This window comes from Natator depressus, chromosome 3 (genome assembly GCF_965152275.1).
Source record: "Natator depressus isolate rNatDep1 chromosome 3, rNatDep2.hap1, whole genome shotgun sequence".
Taxonomy (NCBI): Eukaryota; Metazoa; Chordata; order Testudines; family Cheloniidae; genus Natator; species Natator depressus.
Genome location: NC_134236.1, coordinates 155163632 through 155186538, shown reverse-complemented (window position 1 = coordinate 155186538; position 22907 = coordinate 155163632). Strand labels below are relative to the sequence as shown.

Below are 22907 nucleotides of genomic sequence, written 5' to 3'. Positions count from 1 at the left end.
GACTGGCTGCACAAGAAGTAGGACTGAGTGGACTTGCAGGCTCTAAAATTCTCTAAAAGAGATTGTACCACAGTACTTGTATTAGGTGAATTGAGAAATACTATTTCTTTTGTTTTTAACGGGGCAAATATTTGTAATCAAAAATAAATATAAAATGAGCACTGTACACTTGGTATTCTGTGTTGTAATTGAAATCAATATATTTGAAAATGTAGAAAACATCCAAAAATATTTAAATAAATGGTATTCTCTTATTGTTCAACAGTGCGATTAATACACACGAATAATCACGATTAATTTTTTTAATTGCTTGACAGGCCTACTTTTGATTTCATAAGAGCAGCATTTTCTGAAAGGCATCTGTTCAGTCTGAAAATTTTCGACCTCTAAAAATATGAAAACATAATAGATATTACAATCCAACCTGAATATTAACTGTATATGTAGTAAATGTTTAAATAATTTATAATATCTTTTTTAATTGAGAAGCACGGAACCCAGGGATCACCACCCAAGGGTTTTACTCCCAGTTCTCCAATTCATTGCCTATATAAGTCTGTGCAAGTTAATTTAGTTATGCCTTCCCTCCCCTTCTCCCCCCGCATCTATAAAGTAAGGATACTTACCTACCTCACAAGGGAGGCTGAAGATGAAAGCTCTGATCCTGCAATGAGCTCCACAAGTGAATCCCTGCAACTGTGCTGAGCACCATTTAAGTCAGTGGGATTTAATGCAGGTGCAGGGATCTGTCCATGCACAGCCCATTGCAGGATCGGAATCTGAACTTTTAACATCTGTAAAGCACTTTTAGGTTCTTGGAAGAAGAGCTTGTATGTTCAGATGAATCAACCCTACTAATATCTGTGTAATATTGTTCTTATTTTACAGATGGTGAAACTGAGGCATAGAAAGTTGTATGACATCCCCACCCCCAAAGGTCACACAGCAAATCAATGGCAGAGCCAGCACAGAACACTAATTGCCTCTCAGTCTTCTGCTATAGCTACTAGATAAGGATCCTCTGAAATGCAACCCTTTTGAGTTTAGATGTTACCCAAATACTATTTGAATAAGATGGAGTTTTAAAATATACACACGCTATGGTAAGAGGTAGCAAATTTGCAGTTTGACACTGTTGCTCAGGTTGCCCTGTCAGGCACCGATGTGTTTACCTATCATTTGTGGCCATAGAGGTCCTTGTTGGTGACAGCATTTAATAAAGTTTAGACTATTGCAATACTCTTTTCTACAGTTTTCTGGTGTCTTCAATTAACAAAAGGCTGTTTTTAGGACTGTCCTTAACACCAGACAGCACAAGCACATTACCCTATGTGTGAATCAAGGTTCCTAGAGGACAGTAAAATTCTACATTAAAATCAGTGTCCTCCCTCTTCACGTAGAAAGCCCTTCAGAGTATTGGGCTGAGCTCTCTCTCTAACCAGATGACATACATTATCACCAGCTGAGGTCACCTTAAGTTAGGCCCCTTATCACAGTAGCAAATAAAACTTGCCATATTGTTTCTTCAGCCACTTTTTGCCAAATCAATCTTGAAAACACAGTAATTTTCCTCTTTGCTTTCAGTCATTAGTTTGATGCTTTCAACTGAATTTATACATTGGAGAGAGACAAGGTAGGTGAGGCAGCATCTTTTACTGGACCAACTTGTGCTGCAGAAAGAGACAACCTTTTGAGCTGCACAGAGCTCTTCTTCAGATCTGGGTAAGGTACTCAGAGTGTCATAGCTAAATACAAGGTGGATCAGATTGTTTAGCAGTTAGCACATACTGTAATAGTCCATTCAAGCTGAAGAATACAGAGGGTATAGCGGTAGCTCCCTTCCTGCTACTGTTTCCCTCTCTCTGAGGCTGGAAGACAGAGACACCCCACAGGCACCTCTTGAAATCACTTATTGAGGCAGAGGTTCTTCTCATATGGGAGGACCCACATCCTTATGTGCTGCCTATGGGAGTACCAGGGGACACCCAGTCATCCAGCCTAAGTACAAGAATGGTACAACATGAGGTAAAATAGTTCTTAATTTTTTTTCCATAATATGGATCATATGTTACTAGGCAGACAGTCTTGTGCATGCCCAACCGTCCCATGTTTGCAAACAAAAGAAGGGGACCAATCACATACTGCATCATGCCTGTTGCAGCTACAGAAATTACTTACACGGAAAAATAACGTTAGAAATGTATTTTTAGATTCTATAATACAATTTAACAGATGTAAAAAAGGAGTGGAATCATCTCTGTGGAAGACCAACAAACATTCAACAGACCAGTTTGAGAACTGCTGCGGTGGAAGAATGAATTAACATGCATTTTTTTACAAGAGGGACTAAAGAAACACCAATTTATGACTACATGAAATCAGAAGTGATGAACTTCTTATGACCAAGGACATTAGTTATTATAAACAAGCCATGAAAAATTACAGCCAGATAATATTGGAAGTCTCACTTAAACTCAGAAAACAAAGAAAAATAAAGTTTAATACTAAAGCTAATGTTCACTTTTATCCTATTCTGTACTGCAACATACAGAGGGCTGAATTCTGCTCTCAGCTTTGCATGACAGATTTAATCTTTGCTATTCAGCTCTCCCTTTGTATACTCCTAGAGAAACATTCATCCAATTCTGCACTCAAAAGCCCCACATAGAGCATTTGACGGGGTCTCTCTCTGGAGTCTGTCAGCCCCACTATTGAGTCACCTGAAGAGGGGTTCAAACAGAGCATTGCAATGTATTCCAGAAAGCATTCAACTTCACGTAATCAGATACTCAACAAAGTCAACAGCGGAGGAACCTACGTCCAGAGAACAGAACAGGAAGCTGCAAGGGACATACCTGCCTGGTGTCCTTGCAGTATGAAGCAAGTAGACACCACGAGGTATTCTTCAGTCATCCTAAGAAGTCAAACCACAGTCAACAGTAACTCTATATTAAGAAGAGTGGATGCAGAATTCAGCAAGCGACACAAGGAAAACAGGATGGTGAGCTTTTTCCCTGGAATGAAAATATGAGATGTAATTGCAAGATTGGACAGGTTTATGAAGTTGTTCTCCATTAGTGATGATACATATTGGAAGCAATGACTCAGCATTGTGTGGAACAGCACAGATTATAGAAGACTTCAGGGATCTTGGAAGGGAGCAAATCCAAATGATCTTTTCAGACAACCTTCTGGTCCCACAGGTGAGAGAAGGCAGAAAATACTGGAGCTAAACCACTGCCTGCATGACTGGTGTGATGCTGAAGGTTTTGGTTTTGTGGGGCACTGGGCCACATTTCAGAGAGAAAAAGGGCAGTACAAACAGGACAATCTGCATCTCACAGATATGGGTGCTAATCTTCTCAGATGGAGACTAGCTGCAGGAGCCAGGGAAGAGATGGGTGCTGTGGAGGCAGATGCAGTACAAACAAACTCAGTGTGCCAAGAAGAGATTGAATCAGTGTATCAAAGACCATGAAGAGAATACATTTTTCAGTTGCTCGTATACCATGGTAGAAGTCTGAGTAACAAGCAAGAGAAACTGGAAATTCTCATTTAAAAAATGTATACAATTGGCATTACTGAAACTTGGTGGGACAATCTGCATGACGGGAATGTTAAAGATCACAGATTAAAAGAAATTATGGTGTCTTTAATGTAGGGTGCCGCCTCTCACCACTGCCCCCTATATCCTTCCTAAACAGGTTATTGGTAACTCAGAAAAACAGGATTTGAAAGCTTACAAATCAATGTGCTAAGAAATCCCAGGAGGGGGTACTGGTGGGGTCTGTAACAGACTGTCAAATCAAGCCAAATAACAGGATGAGTTACTCCTTAAGCACCTATCTAAGAAGTCTGAAAACAAAAATTGTGTTGTTATGGAGGATTTCGGTTTGGAAGACATGCTAGAAGCCACACGCAGTCATCATTAGATAATTAGAGTTTCTAAAAATTATAGATAATTTTGCACAAAAGGTATAGCGTTCAACATGAGGTGACTCTATTTTGGACCTTATTATGATGGATAAAGATGAATTAATCACTGGACATGAAGTTGATGGTTGCCTAGGAACCAATGGTTATAACCTGATTATATTCAATATGGACAAACAGAGGATCACAATCAGTAACATGTATACTTGGCACTTCAAAAGATCTGATTTCCCAAAGCTGAGGAAAATTATGAGCAAAATTAATTGGGAGGAAAAATTTAGACAAAAAATATGAATGAAAATTTGGAACTCTTTAAGAAGAGTTTATTAGATGGCCAAAAAGTTACAATACAACAATCAAGAAAGAGGACAACTTTGGCTAAAAGCCCATCCTGGTTCAGTGGCAAAATGAAGGCAGCAATTAGAAATAAAAAAGCAATATATAACAGATAGAAACAGGGGGAACAGATGACAATCAATATAATTTAGAAGTTATGAAGCATAGAAAAGTGATAATGTAAGCTAAAGATATCAGGGAAAAATCCATGGCTTGCAGAAGTAAGGACAATAAGGAGGTGGTTTTGAGGATGGGGGGTTGAGATATATTAGGAACAAAAGAAATCCTAAGAATGGCATAGGCCCATTATTACATGGAGACCGTAAAAATATTAAAAATTATGCAGAAAAGGCAGAAGTGTTCAATAAATACTTCTGTTCTATATATGAAAAAAAAAGCAGGATGATGTGCTTGTATCACAGGAGGCTGATGAGTAATTTTAAGTCCATTAGAAACCGAAGAGGATGTTAAACATCATCTACTAGAGATAAACATTTTTAAATCAAAGGCCCAGATAACGTGCATCCAAGAATCTCTGGCCCACTGATGATAATATTTAATAAATCTTGGAATACTGGGGAAATTCCAGAAGACTGGTAGAGTGCTACTGTTGTGCCAATATTTAAAAAAGGCACACAGGATGACTTGGGAAACTACAGACCAATCGATCAGATATCAATCCTGAGTAAAATAATAGGAAAAGCGATACAAGAGTCAACTGATAAAGAATTAAAGGCTTGGAACACTGTTAATGCCAATCAACATGGCTTTATAGAAAACAGGTCTTGTCAAGCAAAGCTGATTTCATTCTTTACGGAGATTACAAGTTTGGTTGATAAAGGTAACTGCATAGATGTAGTATATTTAGACACTGGTAAGGCATTAGACTTTGTACCACACAATATTCTGATAAAAAAATTAGAATATACATTATCAATAAAGCACACGTTAAATGGATTAAGAACTGGTTAATTGAGAGATGTCAAAAAGTAGTTGCCAATGGGAAATCACCATTGAGGAGAGGAGTTTCTAATGGGGTTCTGCAGATAGGTAGGCGTGATGCTCTTCACATTTTTCATCAATCATCTATATATAAATACAGAATCACTGCTGATAAAATTTGTGAATCACAAAGATTGGCAGAGTAGTAAATAATGATGAAGACAGGGCAGTCATATGGAGAGATCTGGACCACTTCATAAGCTGGGACAATTCAACAAAACATGCCAAATGCAGACACCAGAAAGTTATACACCTAGGAACAAGTAATGCAGCCAATAACTTCAGACTGAGGAGACTGTATCCTGGAAAACAGTGACTCAGAAGACAATCAAGTGGCCATAGTGGACAAGTGACTCCATGAGCTTCTAGTGTGACGCTTTGGCAAAAATGGGTACTGGGATCCTTGGATATATATGCGGGGAGGAGTGAGATAATTTTGCCTCGTATACAGCAATAGCAAGAGTGATACTCAAATACCACATCCAGTTCTGGTTTCCACATTTTAAAAGGACATTGAAAAATTGGAAAGGATGCAAAAAAGAGCCATAAAAGTTATTCAAGGGCTGGAGAAAATGCCTTACGGTGAGATTTTTAAAGAGCTCAATCTGTTTAGCTGATCAAAAACAAGACTGAGAGCTGACTTGATTGTCGTGTGTAAGTACCTTAATGAACAGAAAACACTGGGTACTAAGGGCTTTTTAATCTAGCAAAGAATGGCATAACAAGAATCTATGGCTGAAAGTGGAAGCCAAATGGCCTGTGATTTATAGCAGGTAAGACCAGATGATCTAGTGTCTATTCTGACCTTAAACTCTATGAATCTTGCTATTAAGAAAAATGATACCACAACTAATTACAGTAGTAACTTGATATAACACATGTAAAAAATGTGTACATTCTTTATTCTTGAAACATGTTATTTTTTGTGGGATTTGTAAAGTAGAAGGACAAATCTGCAGTTAAACCATCTTCCTAATGGGTAAGCTTTTTCCATACTCAGTTAGAATGCTGGAACATCACTCAGCCCAAGTAAGCAAAACACTGTTTTACACAGTCTTCAGCACTTCTAAATCAGAAGCAAACAAGAGAACCGAAAGAGAGAGCATATATACAAACTCTCTGCGTCTTTGCAGCCTGTGTAGTTCTGGGGATTGGTGGTGGGACACAGAACTTTTCATACCTAGGATCCTAATTCTGTACTGAGAAACACTTGTGAATCTCTGTGGCCACACTTCAGTGTTCAGTGCAGGATTCAGCCCAGATAGGTAGTGACTGAACCTTGTTATTATCAGACAGTGGTCTGCTACTTTTCATGAAATGAACTGGTTGTTCTCACACCACTTCCTAACACATAAGGGTATACATCACTAAAATACCTATCATCATTGTTGGCTGTCTGCACAGAGGTCAAGGAGTCAATGAACTTAAGAGACTGAGATTCGCACCAACCCCTTCCTACATGGATCCCCTCCAGATCAGGATTTATTTAAAGGAGGGGATCAACATGGAGGGGAAGCTTGCATTTCCACTGCCTATAATTTACTTGTTCTGTGGAGAAACAGGATTTAAGTCTGCAGAGCTGTCACTCGGACCCCCTTTTCCTCACATCGGATTCACTCAAATTAAAACTAAAAAACAAGACCTTGCAGGGGTTGAAGTGAAACTGTAAAAGGATGAGCACTGTTTGCAAAAGTTTTTAAACTGCTTCACTTCCATGCATCTCAGTTATAACTCATAACTGTGTACAAATATTTAAACTGTGGTTATGGCTACAGAAGTGACTATGTAAAATGGCACAGTATTGCTCAACAGATCTGCTCTCTCTTTATATTAAGAGTTATAGTGTTTACTTTAATGACTAAAACAACATTTTACTACTGTTAAAATCACATGGTCTATACAGGTATATGAGAATGAGCCTGCTTTAAGACAGGGGTCTCAAACTCAATTTACCTTAGGCCCAGTGCCAGTCCTCAAATCCTCCCAGCGGGCCAATAGTGTTACTCATGCCGCCCAGAACCTGCCCCCCAAAACTCCGCCCCACACCTGCCTAAGGCTCTGGGAGGGAGTTTGGGTGGGGGAGGAGGTCTGGGGTAGGGGATTGGGGTGCACGCTCTGGGAGGGAGTTTAAGTGCAGAAGGGGTGAGAGGCTGGGCTCTGGGAGGGAGTTTAGATCAGAGAGGGGGTCTGGGGTGCAGGCTCTGGGATGGAGTTTGGGTGCTGGGTGCAGGCTCTGGGCTGGGGATGCAGAAGGAGGGGGTGGGTTGCAGGCTCTGGGATGTAGGAGGGGGGAGGCGTGCAGGCTCTGGGAGGGAGTTTGGAAGTGGGGGGGTGGGGAGGGGGTGCAGGCTCTGGGAGGGAGTTTGGGGGCAGGGGGGTGTATGTGAGGAGGGGGTGGGGGTGCAGGCTCTGGGAGGGGTTGGGGGGTGCGGCGCTTACCTGGGGCTCCAAGGCGGGGCAGGGCAGGGAGCCTCTGCACGCTGCTGCCCCCAGGCACCGCCCCCACAGCTTCCCATTGGCCGCAGGGGCGCGGGCAGCACGCTGAGGCACAGCCCCACCCCTGGGCCAGAGGGAGGGGCCGGCAGACACATGGAGCAAGCAGGCAGACGCCACTCAGCTCCGCTGTGCTGCCGGGGCCCCGGCCATTGTAAATAGCCTGGGGGTTGGGGAGCGCCCGGGGGCGGCAGGTGGGGCCAAGGGAGAGACCTAGCCCCAAAACTGCTGGAGCCCCGTGGGCCACACTGGGGACGTTCGTGGGCCACAGATGGCCTGTGGGCCGGGAGTTTGAGACCCCTGCTTTAAGAAGATTAGAATCAACAGAGCTAAGGTTTTAATTTCAGAACCTTTATTACTAACAATGCTGAACAAGCCAAAAAAAAACACAGCTTGACTGGCACTTAAGAAAACATGGTTTTATCTGTAAAGTGTGTAAATTTGATATGGACATCATTGTGACACAAAAAATCATTGCATGCCCCTCACTGTCACTGATTAGAATGTAACTGCACTTTATTGTATATAAACAAAATATAAAATCAGCTTCACCTTTTATATAATGTGTGTTGGAAAACCCTTTGCAGAGTTAAATTAATATATCTATTGCAAAGTTAAAATAAAGAGAAGAGAGAGAAAAAATTAAGAGGGTAACTGCATTGAAGAAATATGTATTTTCAGCTGAGATATGAAGATAGATGAAGAGTTGATGAGGAAGAGAAATAAGATACACCAACACTGTTTTGGATGGCAAGAGCTGCCGTTGCAAAACATAAAGTTAAGATTATGTGAAGGAGGAGAAATAGAGCCAGTGCCAGAGAAGCAGAGGGGGGACAGTGATAAGATATAAGAGACAGACTGGAGCAAATACTTGTAGAGTTTTTAAATAAGAGCAATTTTGTACTAGATCCTGAAGTGAATGGGGAGCCAGTGGTGGTGGCTGTATTCATTTGGAAATGTGAGAAGGTGGGAAATGTTACTTGGGACCAACGGATCACCAATAATGAGATCCTTGATAGAACTGGCCGACAATCTATGCCAGTGGTCCCCCAACTTTTCACAGCCATGCCCCCCTTTGCCCCAGCTCCCCCTCCCTGGCATGAACAGGGGTAAAGAGGCCGAGGCTGGGGGGAGAACTGGGGCCAGGGCCAGGAGTGAAGGGGCCAAGGCTGGGAACAGGAATGGAGAGGGAGCTGGGACCACAGCAGAGCTGGGCGTGGAGCAGGGCTGGGTGGCACTCCCTCCCTGCCCCCGTGGGGGCTAGTCCAGCCCCACTGCACACACCCCCAAACATTCCTCTGTGCCCCCTAGGAGGGCGTGCCCCACAGTTTGGGGACCACTAGTCTATGCAGACTATGCTGGACATTCACAGGCTTTGCTGGTTGGGACACGAGGAACGCATGCCTCAAGACTGTCTGCCAAAGGTTGTGCTCTATGACCAACTTAAGAACTGCCCACGATGCTGAGGAAGGCCAAACCTTTGATACAGTGACAAGGTCAAGCAAGGTCTCAAGAAATCCAGTATTCCCACTGACAACTGGGAAAATCCTGCCCACAATCGCTAAGTTTGGAGAAGCCAGGTTAAGGCTGGTGCAGTGACTGTGGAGAGCCATCAGAGAGCCCAGGCTGAGGCTCGCAGGCAAGCCAGGAAGCAAAGTATGCTTCAACCACCATCTGGCGAGTGGACCTGTATCCACTGTGGGAAGGTTTGCTGATCATGCATCGGGCTTTTTCCCCATACCATTGATAAGCAGCACTGATGGACCGACTTTGTCATGTCTCCTTTCATCTGTCAAGATGTTGGATGGCCAATGAGAAGATGGACAGCAGATTTCCAAAGATGTTAGTAATTGGTATGAATATAAAAAAAGAAGGTTTCAGAGTAACAGCCGTGTTAGTCTGTATTCGCAAAAAGAAAAGGAGGACTTGTGGCACCTTAGAGACTAACCAATTTATTTGAGCATAAGCTTTCGTGAGCTACAGCTCACTTCATCGGATGCTTAAATAAATTGGTTAGTCTCTAAGGTGCCACAAGTACTCCTTTTCTTTTTATAAAAAAAGAAGCAATAGTCAAAGCAAGAGAAGATGAAGATATAGATGAGGATTTCAGCAGACATGGAGCAGAGTAATGATATGTAGAGTCAGACACTGAAGGAGGTAAGTTGAATGAAGGGGATACATATCGTGGAGGCAAATAGGAGGTCCAAGTCTAGGACAGCAAAAAAGGAGGTGGAATTGTCTTGAAGGATATTTCTCTTGTTTAAGAAATAATCTACTGTCTGAAACCTTTGGCTTAAAAAAGGAAAGATGATGTCATATGTTTACTTGTTCAAGACAGGCTGAAATTGTGGACAGAGAAAAGTCAAAATGTCATCAAAGTCAAAGGCATGCTAGGGATAGAAATGAGGGAGACTGATTGTTTAGAATGGGACAGCGATTATAAACTAGAAATAAGATGAAATAAAGCAAAGAAAAAAATAAGCTGCTATTGGAAGATTCCCAGTGGTGAGATTTAATAGACCGTGAAAGAGTATCCCCAAGCAGAAGAAGCCTGCCAACTGAACTAACTATACAGGAACCAAGAACTCAATGCCTATCCCAAGCTCAAGCAAGACATTAACCACCTCTGGTGCAAAATATTCAAAGCTTTATATAAAATACTAGAAAAACATGCTGCAGCTCAATTATGGAAATCTCTCAAATCACACTTTAATTTGAAAAATTACTTTTACGACTGCAGGTAAATAAGAGGATCTAAAGTAAAAATAACTCCAGAAAAGCAAATAAATCAGTAAAGAGGCAAAAACATATCAAGAGGGTTCAAACAGTTTTGCAGAACCAATAAGCAATGAATAACATAGGATCCCACCTTGAAGAACCAGGCCAAAGAGAACTAGAAGAAGAGCCTATTGCACTAGGGAAAAGAATGAACACAGAACTATAACATGTCCTGAGGGGAACATTACTGCACTGGCTGGTGGGAGCAGGATAGACTGGGTGACCCACTAGTATTTCCATCGGTAGTTTCTGTGATTCAAGTGAATAAGGAGCAGTGAGACAGAAATCGGACTGAAAAAATTTTTAAAAAGAAAAACTGGTCTTCAGAGGAGACAAAAAATGCTCTTCACAATAAAGGAAGAGAAATGAAGTGGTGAGAGCAGGGCTCAGATCTGTAAACCACTCACATAAAAACAGTGAAAATCAGGAAGAATAAGATAAAAATACTGTAGTTCAAGAGGCCACAGAGAAGCACAGTAGTATCACAAGGGCAACACATTGTTTAATCACCGTTAAATTCCAGATGACAGCACTCAAGGACAAAGAGAGACGCACAGCGCCTGAAAAAAGAAATGTGAACAGCACAAAAGAAAATTCTATCAGAATTTCTTAGTAGCGAAAAGTAGTGAAAGCTTTTGAGTGAAAAAAAATCAGAAACAAGACAAACACAGGATTCGATGAGGCAAAAGTACAATGATCCGGGGACTGATAATTAAAACAGGGAATTAAGAAATACTAGAATTATGGTTATCATTCATAAAGGTAAAACCCAACAAAAATATTAACAAACCTGCTCACAGTGAACAATCTGATACAACACTATTCCCTTGCTCCTTCACAAAGGAGATCAGCAAGAGTAGCTGGGTTACTGTAGTGTATACTTCTTCTCAAACAATAATTAATTTTTCAGAACAAGAAGTTGTCCTGTACTTGGCATATGTGGTAGCTCAGCTGGTAATTATGGAGACATCAGTTGCAGCTCCACAGTTAAGGCAGAGTTTTGCCCTTGTAGCAGGGATTCAATCTCCCTGATATATATTATCTGACCCTTTTTGTACCTAATTATGTTAATAATGGGAATATCACAGACTCTTCAAAACTTTCCATATAGTAAAAACCTTGCGCATAGGCTACATTTGAAGAATTTTTAGGATTAACTGTCATTTCTCCATTATTCTTCATAAATGAAAGAGGCTGAATAAGTAACGTTCTAGTTCAGAGAATTCCGTGAGGAACTGTCCTCTTTCAAAATGGCTGTCATCTATTATCGTCAATGGAACTGAGTTAAAAGACTGCCGTCAGTTCAGTTACCCTTCTTAAATTGCCCTCCCAATTTCCCAATTTTCTCAGTGGAAAGAAGATCACAGGCTGCCATTAGCTAAGATGGCTCCTGCCTCCATTCACCTGCTCCTCCCAGTGTTCCTCTCCAGCTCCTCATAGGACAAAGGGCCTAACATCATCCCTGATAGGACAAAGGGCCTAACATCATCCCCAAGAGCAACTTGACTTCATTCCCATCAGGAGCAATGGGAGGCAGTGGCTATTTTGAAAACACAACTTAACTGAGGGCAGCCGACAGCCTCATGCTCACTGGGAACAATGAGATGTGACAGTAATTTTGAAAGAGGACAATTCTTTCTTTCTTTAAAGGAAAAAGGAAATAACCTAATTAAAAACAAGCATTATACACACAGAATTCAGAGTTAAAAATTAGTCTTTTAATTTAAATAAATATCAAAGTTAATAATGTACTCAGTACAGCAGTCTCTATGTTACCTGATATTTAAGACATTTATTTTATACTAGAATAGGAGCTGGAATTTTGACCAAGGACAATAAGGCAAACCTCTATTTTTGAAAAAATGGTATTTGTGAAAAATGACATAAGGTATTTAACAGGCATGCAAAGCAGACAGCACCATGATTTTAAGGTCACAGCTGAAAGACCCTATTATACCAAACTATGGAGTTTAATGGAACACCATAGAACACTGGAAGAATGAAGCTCCAGGATGACCCTGCTATGACTTTAATACACAATTATAAGAAGGTTAAGCCTTACGTTTAAACCATTAAGGCATCCACTCTGTCGTGATCATAAAAACAACAAGACAAAATTATTATTTCCCCGTCAAAAGATGATGGACTGTGCATGATTCTTTAAATGAACATAGTTTTCAAATTACTAATCTTTTATTAAAATACATATGCAATATAGGCAAATTGATTTATATTTATGCCTGATCTAATACAAAGTGTTCTCCAGTATAAAAGTCTCTTTTAAATGAAGTAAAAAACACTGGAGATCCCCAGGGCCTTATCTGGGCTGGTGTCAGATAATCTTCCAAGAACACCAGAGCAAGCAAAAACTAAAAGCAAAAGTGAACTGAATGTGAAATCTGAAGGACAGAATAAATCCCCATTTGGAACTGAAGAAAATGTATTAAAATGGTAGGAAAGGCCATTCTGAACTGCTAGCTGCTCAATGTTACCAAAACCGTCAAAAACATGACTTTAAGTTGCTGGCCGGCATCTACTGAATTTACTGCAAGTAAATTTTTTCCCCTTTTTCAAGGAGGAAAGCAACAACAGTAACCATTGTGAGCTTCCTGATATTATGGAAAACAAGACTGTGACTGTACAGCTGTACTTCCCTAAATAAGTATGCCAACTGCTTTCAACACATTGGGACAAAGTACCAGGGTATTTGCATTGTGGCAGCAGTTATGATTGATGATCCGCACAAACCTGATCTGTTGCAAAGAGGATGTAGCACAAACCACAAAGGAACCAGACACTTCAGCCTATGTTTGGCACAATGCCCTGGATACAGGAGACCCTGACCATTTCAGCCTACCTTTTTCTACTGCCAGATTTTGCAATCTTCCTTTGCAGAATTATTCTGCCCTGGAAAGATAAACAGATCTGGCAACAGGCTTCAGGGAGTTTTTACAGATTTCTGCTTGCCTACAGAGGCAGGCTTCCCCCACAGTGGTCACAGACTTATTTACTGAACCCTAAATTATTAACCCTTTCTTGTGCCCATTGGCACAAATCTTTATTGTGTGAGCCATAATATTGTTTTATGCTATGAATGATTCATAAGCATTTTTAAATTCATAATGCTGAGAAGAATTAACATTTCCATTCATCAATTATTATTAATAATCTGAAAAATCAATTAGTCTGAAAAAAATACTTATCTGCATCACTTTCCTTATTCAATTAGTGTATAAGTTAACAACACGATTACACGCATGTATTGGCTGTTTTGGTTTTTTAAACCATGGAACCTGGAAACACGGTGAATGAAGAAAAGCTGATTTGATGGCATTTCCATCTTGATACCAAAGTTCAATGCACATTCCACAAAGATAAGTAAGAAGGGCAGTTCCAGGCACACTCTTCCAAACCTAGGCTTACTGCCTGTGTTTACCAGTATGCACTTTGTACACCTACTTCCTTGCACACGGCTCACTTGTTTATGAAATTTTCCCTCATTGGGAATAACTCTGGTCTCTCTGCACTCAAAAACACTCACTTTTTTTGGTCTCTCAATGAACTGTTTGAAAACAGAGCTCTGCAGGTGATACATCAGGGAGCTATTATATTCCTACAGAAACTATGGAAACATTCTCAATCCCGCTGTTGCACTGTTAAGATCCTTCAGTGCACTCTGGCACTGGCCACAAAGCAAATCTTAAACATTGTTTTACGGCACTTAATGTATGGAAGTAGGTTGTTCAAGGCTTTAAAATGCGGTTGAACTTGCCACCCTGGATGCTGAAGAATTTTATTATTATTTTTTATCTAAAAATGGACATCTCTCTAAACAGAGAGGTTACAGTGTACACAAAAGTAAGGAACGCTAGTTGACATAGTTGTCTTCTTCATATATGAGGAAAAAATACCACCATGTCCCAAAGTAGTATGTACCAAAGGGGTTAGGCTAAATTCATGGTGGAAATATCCAAATTTATAATGCTCCAGTGTGTTCTGTGTAATCTCTAGCATCTAAGATTCTATTTTCATCTTTCTGAAATTATCTACGCATATTTCTGTGATGAATCCTGAGCAACACTGTCATAACCATACAGCTAAGGGTAGCCTAGAACTCCTCCTTACCTGTAAGGGGGTAAGAAGCTCAAATAACCTGGTTGGCACCTGACCAAAAGGACCAATGGGGAAAGAAGATACTTTAAAATCTTGGCCGGGGGGGGGGGGGGGGGGGCTTTGTTTTGTGTGTTCTCTTGGGAAGCAGAGAAGCATCAGGTCAGAACACTCCTTCTCCTATAAACCATCCTAAAAGTCTCTCATATTACAAAAATTGTAAGTAAAAGCCAGGCAAGGCGTGTTAGATTATCTTTTGTTTTGCTTGTGAATTTTTCCTTTGCTGGAGGGAGGTTTATTCCTGTTTTTTGTAACTTCGAAACTAAGCCTAGAGGAAATTCTGCTGTGTTTTTGAATCTTTTGTTACCCTGTAAAGTTATTTTCCATCCTGATTTTACAGAGGTGATTTTTACCTTTTTTTTTTTTTTTTAATAAAATCCTTCTTTTAAGAACTTGACTGATTTCTCTATTGTCTTAAGACCCAGGGGTTTGGGTCTGTGATCACTTTGTAACCAATTGGTTAGGATATTATTCTCAAGCCTCCCCAGGAAAGGGGGTATAAGGGCTTGGGGGGATATTTTGGGGGAATAGGAACTCCAAGTGGTCCTTTCCCTGATTCTTTGTTAAATCACTCAGTGGTGGCAGCATACCCTCCAAGGCAAAGAATTTGTGCCTTGGGGAAGTTTTAGCCTAAGCTGGTAGAAATAAGCTTAGGGGGTCTTTTATGCGGGTCCCCACATCTGTACCCTAGAGTTCAGAGTGGGGAGGGAACCCTGACAAACATCTTGGCACTTTTAGAACAGGAGATTAAATATACACTTCATCCTGACAGTCATGTTGGAGTCTAGGCGGACTATAATCACAAAATAGAAAAACTAAAATAATTTCATGGCCTACCTAAAGTAAATTCCTGGAATGATAGATTTTGCTGTAAATGTCAAACTACCAATAAAATATTTGTAACTATACAGAAAGTAAACTCTATAGATTGATGTTTGTAAAAGGAGCATGGCTTCTAAAGTATTGTGCAATCAGATAACAGGTCCTAATGCATACTGAAGTATAAAGAAATTCTCAGCATTTAAACTGTACCACACACTCTCTAGATAAGTGTGACTACCAGAGTACAAACAACAGGTTTTGTGAATAAAATCTATACTATCCATCTACTTATTGACTGACCTAAATAAAAAAACATGATGACCCACCTCTAATTACAAAATAAAATTTGAGAGGGAATGATGAATTTCAGAAATGGCAAGTGAAAACTTTACAGATAAAAGCAAAGATACAATAAACCAAGCCAGTAGATCACACTGAAATCATACAGTGTTCCAGCTTGAAGGCCTGTGTGCAGCAATGGTGCAGCAAGCTAGAGTGTGAACTGACAGCACACTGGCTACTCCACACTATCTCCCCAAGTGAACATTCTTGCTATGTACCAGAAGTGCTCTCAGGCGGTTTAGCTTAGTACAAGAGTATTCACATAGGGAGTTAGTGCAGAGTAACTTGTGCATTGTAAATTCACACCCTAGCCTGCTGCACACTAACTTCACATGTAGAGAAGCCCTTAGGTTATGTAGCTGCACCTCCAACCAGGTCCAGCTTTGGGATAGCCACTGCCTCGGTTTCTTCTCACTTAGATTGAACCTCCCAACCTCTCAGCTTGTTTTGGTTGCAGTGATAACTTGCGACAGAGACCTGGCCATTTAGCTAAGTCATTAAAGAAAAAGTGCCTCTTGCTGGATATCCAAGTCCAAAACAAACACAAAAGAGTCTTCTGTCCCCCTAGTCTCAAGCTGGGCCCAGGCACTCCTTGGTTCCTTTGAGTCTCTACCAAGCAGCAGCTCCCCATGGGTTCATATCTGGATTCTCCCTTCTCTCCCTCAGGCACTCCACAGGCTTCTGTCTTATCTCCATCCCAGAACAGCTGATTTAGCCACACAACCTATCATGTGACTTAGCTCACGCAGATGGAGAAAATAAGTGTTGCAGGTAGGACTGGATCAATCATGCTCAAAGGGCAAGGCACCCTGTGACAGGCTATAAGAATTGATTTGAGAGACAGACAAACATGGACACTTTTTGATCATTACATCTGAATGAACACTACATGAAATTCCATGAAAGTGTGATCTTCACAAGTCAGATACATTGATGGAAGCAAAATCACGGCCATGAAACAATAAAGCAAGTTTTTAATATGCATTTGATAGCCAAGATAGATCAGTCACTTTATTATTGCTTTAAAGTTATCCCTCCTCACAACTTTTACCATTCTTCACCTGCAGCTGAATGGCAACAGAGAAGATGAGAAAATTCTTTCCTGTCTTCTAAAAACATGAAAGGAAATAGTCTCTTATCTAATTTTTACAACCAAATACCCATTCAACAATGGGAGGGTCAAACAAACCAACATTTATCACTAGAAATGGCTTTTAGAAAGGAAGATTTGATAGCCAAATGATCTCTGAAAGTATTAATCACTAAAAACAAATTCCACTGCTTCACCCAGCATGACAATCTGTGCCAGTTATTTGTGTCTCTATACAATATCACAAATACTGTACCAGTAAGAAAATCCTCACTACCAGAGAGGAAATCAGTATTGTCAGCCCAAAGCATTCCAAGAGCATGAGTCTGGCCTCCAAAAATTATGACAGTCTTAATCACATTTTACAAAATAATAAATTTTGGTGTCTTTTTATGTTTTCAACCTTTTCTCTGCATCTATAAAAACTAGAAACTTATTTCTCAAAAAAAACCAAAAGCTAAGATTTTCACACAGTCACATTACTCCAGAAGTTGGAGCTTTAAGATGACACCAAATATCACAAGACTCATGATAAAATCGCAAAGTTTGAAACACTGGGAAATATTAAGTTGTTAGCACAGAGCATTGTGACTGACATAGAACGGGGTAAGAGAAGTCGAGAATGGGTGATATAAAGGGCTTTAACTTACATTTGAGTGTTTCTCCAGCATATGGTATATGCAACTTAAACCGATCACAGCTGGGTCCAGGCGTCAAAGAGGTACAGCTAAAAATGAAAACAAGAAAAGGAATTTCTAAACCATAGTGATAGACGTAACAATGCTTAACAAGATACAAATGAGATGAGCGAGCACTGCCCAGATGGTATAGTAGAAATTCTTATGGAAAGGCTGATAGTGTCCTGCTCTCCTCACATTTCTGGAAAAACAAAAAGATTAAGTGCGGACGGAGGAGTAAGCCACAGTGCTGGAGGTTCAGTTCATTCCATTCAGTCCATCCGTAAGTTCACACAAAAATTTGAGATATCTAGACCTGTCCCAATAAACAGCAGTTTCTCTACCAGTCTGAAGCGTCAAAGGATCTCCCAGGAAAACAGCTCCCTGATTTGTGACACTTCACAATGACACACTTTAATCAGCCTCCAAACCCACCAAACTCTCTAACTCATGCAGTACAGAAACAGCCAGCTCTCCTTGACTTACTCAACAGTACAACAGACTTGTACTCCCTGTCTCCATCATTGAAGAAACTGAGATGCATTGTGAATTTAAATGAAGTAAAAAATTCACAGCCATTTTTACCCATTTTATAGCTGGGGAAAATAAAACAGAGAGATTAAATTAGCTGCCCAAAACCACAGTAAATTAGTGACATAGCTGGGATTAGAAATCAGGTGTTCCAGGTTCCCATTCCCATGGTCTAACAACACTAGTGATTGCACCATGTCATTTAAGAAAAAAATATTTTAATGTGCATGTACGAAATTATTTTTATTACTGTAGAATTTAAAGGCTCCAACTGAGATTGCGTCTTATTGTGCTAGGCACTTTACAAATGCATACTAAGTCAGTCTCCTGCTCCAAAGAGCTGGCAGTCTAAACAGACAGGTCAGACAAAAGGTAGGAAGGCAAAGAGAGGCCTAGAGAAGTGAAGTGACTTGCCCAAGGTCACACATGAGATCAGTGGTAGAGTCACAAATACAACCCATGTCTCCTGAGTCCCAGTGCAGTACCCTACTGACCACCTTTTCAAAATGCAAAAACAGGACATATGCAGGAGCCCCACTCCCTCTGTGGCCCTGCCCCCTGCTCCTACCCTTCCCCCTGAAACCCCGCCCTGACCAGGCCAGGAGCCAAAGCTATGCAGTGATAAGAGCCCCAAAGCAGCCCCCGCCTTGTGTCCCAACCCCAAGGGCAGGTGGAGGGTCCGGGGCTCCCCACAACGGCCCAGGCTCCCCGGGTGTCTCTTAGCACTGCCCAGCTCCGGGCCTCGGAGGAAAGAGGAGGATCAGGGGGTGAGTCCTTGTGGCGAGGGAAGGCTAAGGCCCACTCAGCCCCCCACACACACACACACCAGGAAGAGACTGGCACCACCGCTAAGCCTTGGGCAGGTGCATAGCAGCATTGCAGGGAATCTGGGACAAATGCTGACCCAGTGTCATTCAGCCTGGGACCGGGACTTGAAATGTACATTTCGGGACTGTCCTGCCCAATTAGGGACAGGTGGTCACTCATACTACCCACCGGATCATGTGCATAAACAAAAGTAAAATGTGGGAAGTAGGATAGCACAGGGACACCTAAACTTGCACAGCGAGAGCTATTATGTAGATGCAAAATTACACCTGTCTTGCAGCTGAAGAGAGGTTAGAGTAGTGCATATAACGAAGTGCCTCACTGGCATATTGAGAATGGTGCTTAAGCTCATTTCTATTAAAATAGACATTCCCAAACTTTTTTGCTGTGCCCCCCTTTCTCCACGGACCCTCCCTCCTTCCCCGACTCCGAGCCATCCAGGACAGAAAGTGACTCACGGAGAACAGGTGGCTCACATCTGGGGTAGCGGCATGATCTGGTTGACTCCATCCCCAGAGGAACCTATGGCAGCGTGGAGTGCAACAGGATTCCTTGCCCTCCCTCCCCTATTCCCAGAGCCTCTCACACCCACAGGCTCCAGAGAGTAAATACACAAGGACTGCAGCCAGCCAGGTATCTGGGCCAGGGCAGGGCAGTAGCAGGGAGAGCAAGCAAGAAGTCCCCAATGGTCAAGTTGGGAGGAGGGGAAGAGGAGCAGGCTGCTGCCAGGACAGGGTGTGGCTGCGCTCCCCGTCATCTGCTGGGGACTCCCTGTGAGTTCTCCCTGCTACTGCTCTGCTCTGGCCCAGACACCCAGCCAGTCACAGACCCACATCCCATCACATGCCTCCCAGTATCCTCATTGCATCCCCACCCAACCACCACCACAAGGGGACATGCCCCACAGTTTGAAAACCAATGTCCTAAAACACATCCATTCTCTCCCTGCACCCCACCTCTGTTTTACCTTGCACTCAGAAAACTAAGTCGAGGACATGCAGGGGCTTCAGATTGACTTTTGCTCACCATACTATTGTTTAACCTTATTTGTGCCTATGTGTAGCCCGCACCTTGTGTTCACTGCTATGCACAGAGGGCTTGATTCAATGGATGTGGGATCAGGCTCTGAGAGAGGACTTTAAGGATCAAAGCCTCAGTGTAGTCAGAGTAAGCGTATGTCTACACTACGAAATTAGGTCGAATTTATAGATGTCGGTTTTTTAGAAATCGGTTTTATATATTCAAGTGTGTGTGTCCCCACAGAAAATGCTCTAAGTGCATTAAGTGCATTAACTCGGCGGAGTGCTTAAACAGTACCGAGGCAAGCGTCGACTTCCGGACTGTTGCACTGTGGGTAGCTATCTCACAGTTCCCGCAGTCTCCACTGCCAATTCTGGGTTGAGATCCCAATGCCTGATGGGGCTAAAACATTGTCGCGGGTGGTTCTGGGTACTTATCGTCAGGCCCCCGTTCCTTCCCTCCCTCCGTGAAAGCAGCAGCAGACAATCGTTTCGTGCCTTTTTTCTTGAGTTACCTGTGCAGACGCCATAACACGGCAAGCATGGAGCCCGCTCAGGTAACCGGCACCGTATGTATCCTGGGTGCTGGCAGACGTGATACTGCATTGCTACACAGCAGCAGCAACCCCTTGCCTTGTGGCAGCAGACGGTGCAGTAGGACTGGTAGCCGTTATCGTCATGTCGGAGGTGCTCCTGGCCACGTCGGCCAGGAGCACCTGGGCAGACATGGGTGCAGGGACTACATTAGAAGTGACTTGACCAGGTCATTCTCTTTAGTCCTGCAGTCAGTCCTATTGAACCATCTTATGGTGAGCAGGCAGGCGATACGGATTGCTAGCAGTCCCACTGTACCATCTTCTGCCAGGCAGGCAAGAGATGAGGATGGCTAGCAGTCCTACTACACCATCTTCTGCCAAGCAGCCATGAGATATGGATGGCTTGCAGTCCTTCTGCACTGTCTGCTGCCAGCCAAAGATGTAAAAGATAGATGGAGTGGATCAAAACAAGAAATAGACCAGATTTGTTTTGTACTCATTTGCTTACCCCCCTCCCCCGTCTAGGGGACTCATTCCTCTAGGTCACACTGCAGTCACTCACAGAGAAGGTGCAGCAAGGTAAATCTAGCCATGTATCAATCAGAGGCCAGAGCAACCTGCTTGTTCCAATAAGAACAATTACTTAGGTGCACCATTTCTTATTGGAACCCTCTGTGAAGTCCCCAAAACCTGCTTCCATGTTGCCTCCATCTCCATTGAAGGAGTCAAACAACACGGCTGGGGTAGTGGTGGCTGAACCCCCTAAAATGGCATGCAGCTCATCATAGAAGCGGCATGTTTGGGGCTCTGACCCGGAGTGGCCGTTTGCCGCTCTGGTTTTCTGGTAGGCTTGCCTCAGCTCCTTAAGTTTCACACGGCACTGCTTCGGGTCCCTGTTATGGCCTCTGTCCTTCATGCCCTGGGAGATTTTGACAAAGGCATTTCGAAAACTGGAACGGAGTTCTGATAGCACGGATTCCTCTCCCCATACAGCGATCAGATCCCGTACCTCCCATTCAGTCCAGGCTGGAGCTCTTTTGCGATTCTGGGACTCCATCATGGTCACCTCTGCTGATGAGCTCTGCATGGTCACCTCTGCTGATGAGCTCTGCATGGTCACCTGCAGCTTGCCACGCTGGCCAAACAGGAAATGAGATTCAAAAGTTCGCGGTTCTTTTCCTGTCTACCTGGCCAGTGCATCTGAGTTGAGAGTGCTGTCCAGAGCGGTCACAATGGAGCACTCTGGGATAGCTCCCGGAGGCCAATACCGTCGAATTGTGTCCACAGTACCCCAAATTCGACCCGGCAAGGCCGATTTAAGCGCTAATCCACTTGTCAGAGGTGGAGTAAGGAAATCGATTTTAAGAGTCCTTTAAGTCGAAAAAAAGGGCTTCATCGTGTGGACGGGTGTAGGTTTACATCGATTTAACGCTGCTAAATTCGACCTGAAGTCCTAGTGTAGACCAGGGCTAAGAAAACACCATAGTTGTGGGGTTTGTTTTGGTTTGCTTGTTTGTTTTTTAAGAAGATATCTTATTTTACTTGTGCAGGTAAGAACATCAAGGTAGAAAGGAATGCTCAATGTCAGTGCATACACAGCTATGACTAGAAACATAATAGTTCTCTCCTCTGATTACAAGTATCTTAGCCTGTAGTTTTGAAGCATTTGTAAGGCACCCATCACCATAGCATCTAAACCAAACCCTCACAGATGAGGTTTTTAAAAAAAGAATTAGTGTAGAAGCTTCCAAAATAATACATCAACAGCAGTTAATATTTAATGGCAATTTATTTTGAAATATCACAGGTCATAGGGGTCCTGTCACCCTTACCATTAAGACAATATATTTTGGTAGCTTTTAAAACATGCACCAAAATTTCTGATTTTGCAAATTCAACCTTTACTTTAGTACACTAAGCAATTTGGAAATACTTGAGGGAAAAGTACAATATACGTTACATTAAAAGAAAAGAGTGATCTGATGATATTAATGTCCCTAAAAGCAACACTAAGTATTTCTCCTAGGTTATTATAGCTCACTTAGCATGTTTTTAAATTTTACTGATCTAGAAGTGATGGAAATGACAGCTTTCACAGTCATTTTTTAGCAAATTACCCCTCTTTGAGTAGGCTACACAAGAGATTTAAAGCACTACGATTGGCTGGGTAACTAAGCAAAAATCTTTCAGAGGTGCATCTAAAGGGAACTAGTTACTTCTCACTAACAGAAATGGAAAAAAACACTATAAAGCAATTCAGAATTTTGATACAGAAAGTCTAATGGAAAAAACCAAAACTTTTTAATAATTTCCTCAATGGGACAAGTGCTTACATACCATTTGAAGCTGA

At 42.0% G+C, this 22907-nt stretch overlaps 1 protein-coding gene across 3 annotated transcripts in view; it reads right to left on the bottom strand.

Moving 5' to 3' along the window:
* The window catches only part of BABAM2 (BRISC and BRCA1 A complex member 2), a 306901-nt gene that overhangs the window by 238866 nt on the left and 45128 nt on the right, over positions 1-22907 (bottom strand). For all 3 annotated transcript variants that reach the window (XM_074949130.1, XM_074949129.1, XM_074949131.1), the window contains exon 3: positions 17617-17693. In XM_074949130.1, coding sequence (XP_074805231.1) covers positions 17617-17693 — 77 coding nt within the window. The remainder of the gene's footprint in view (positions 1-17616; positions 17694-22907) is intronic.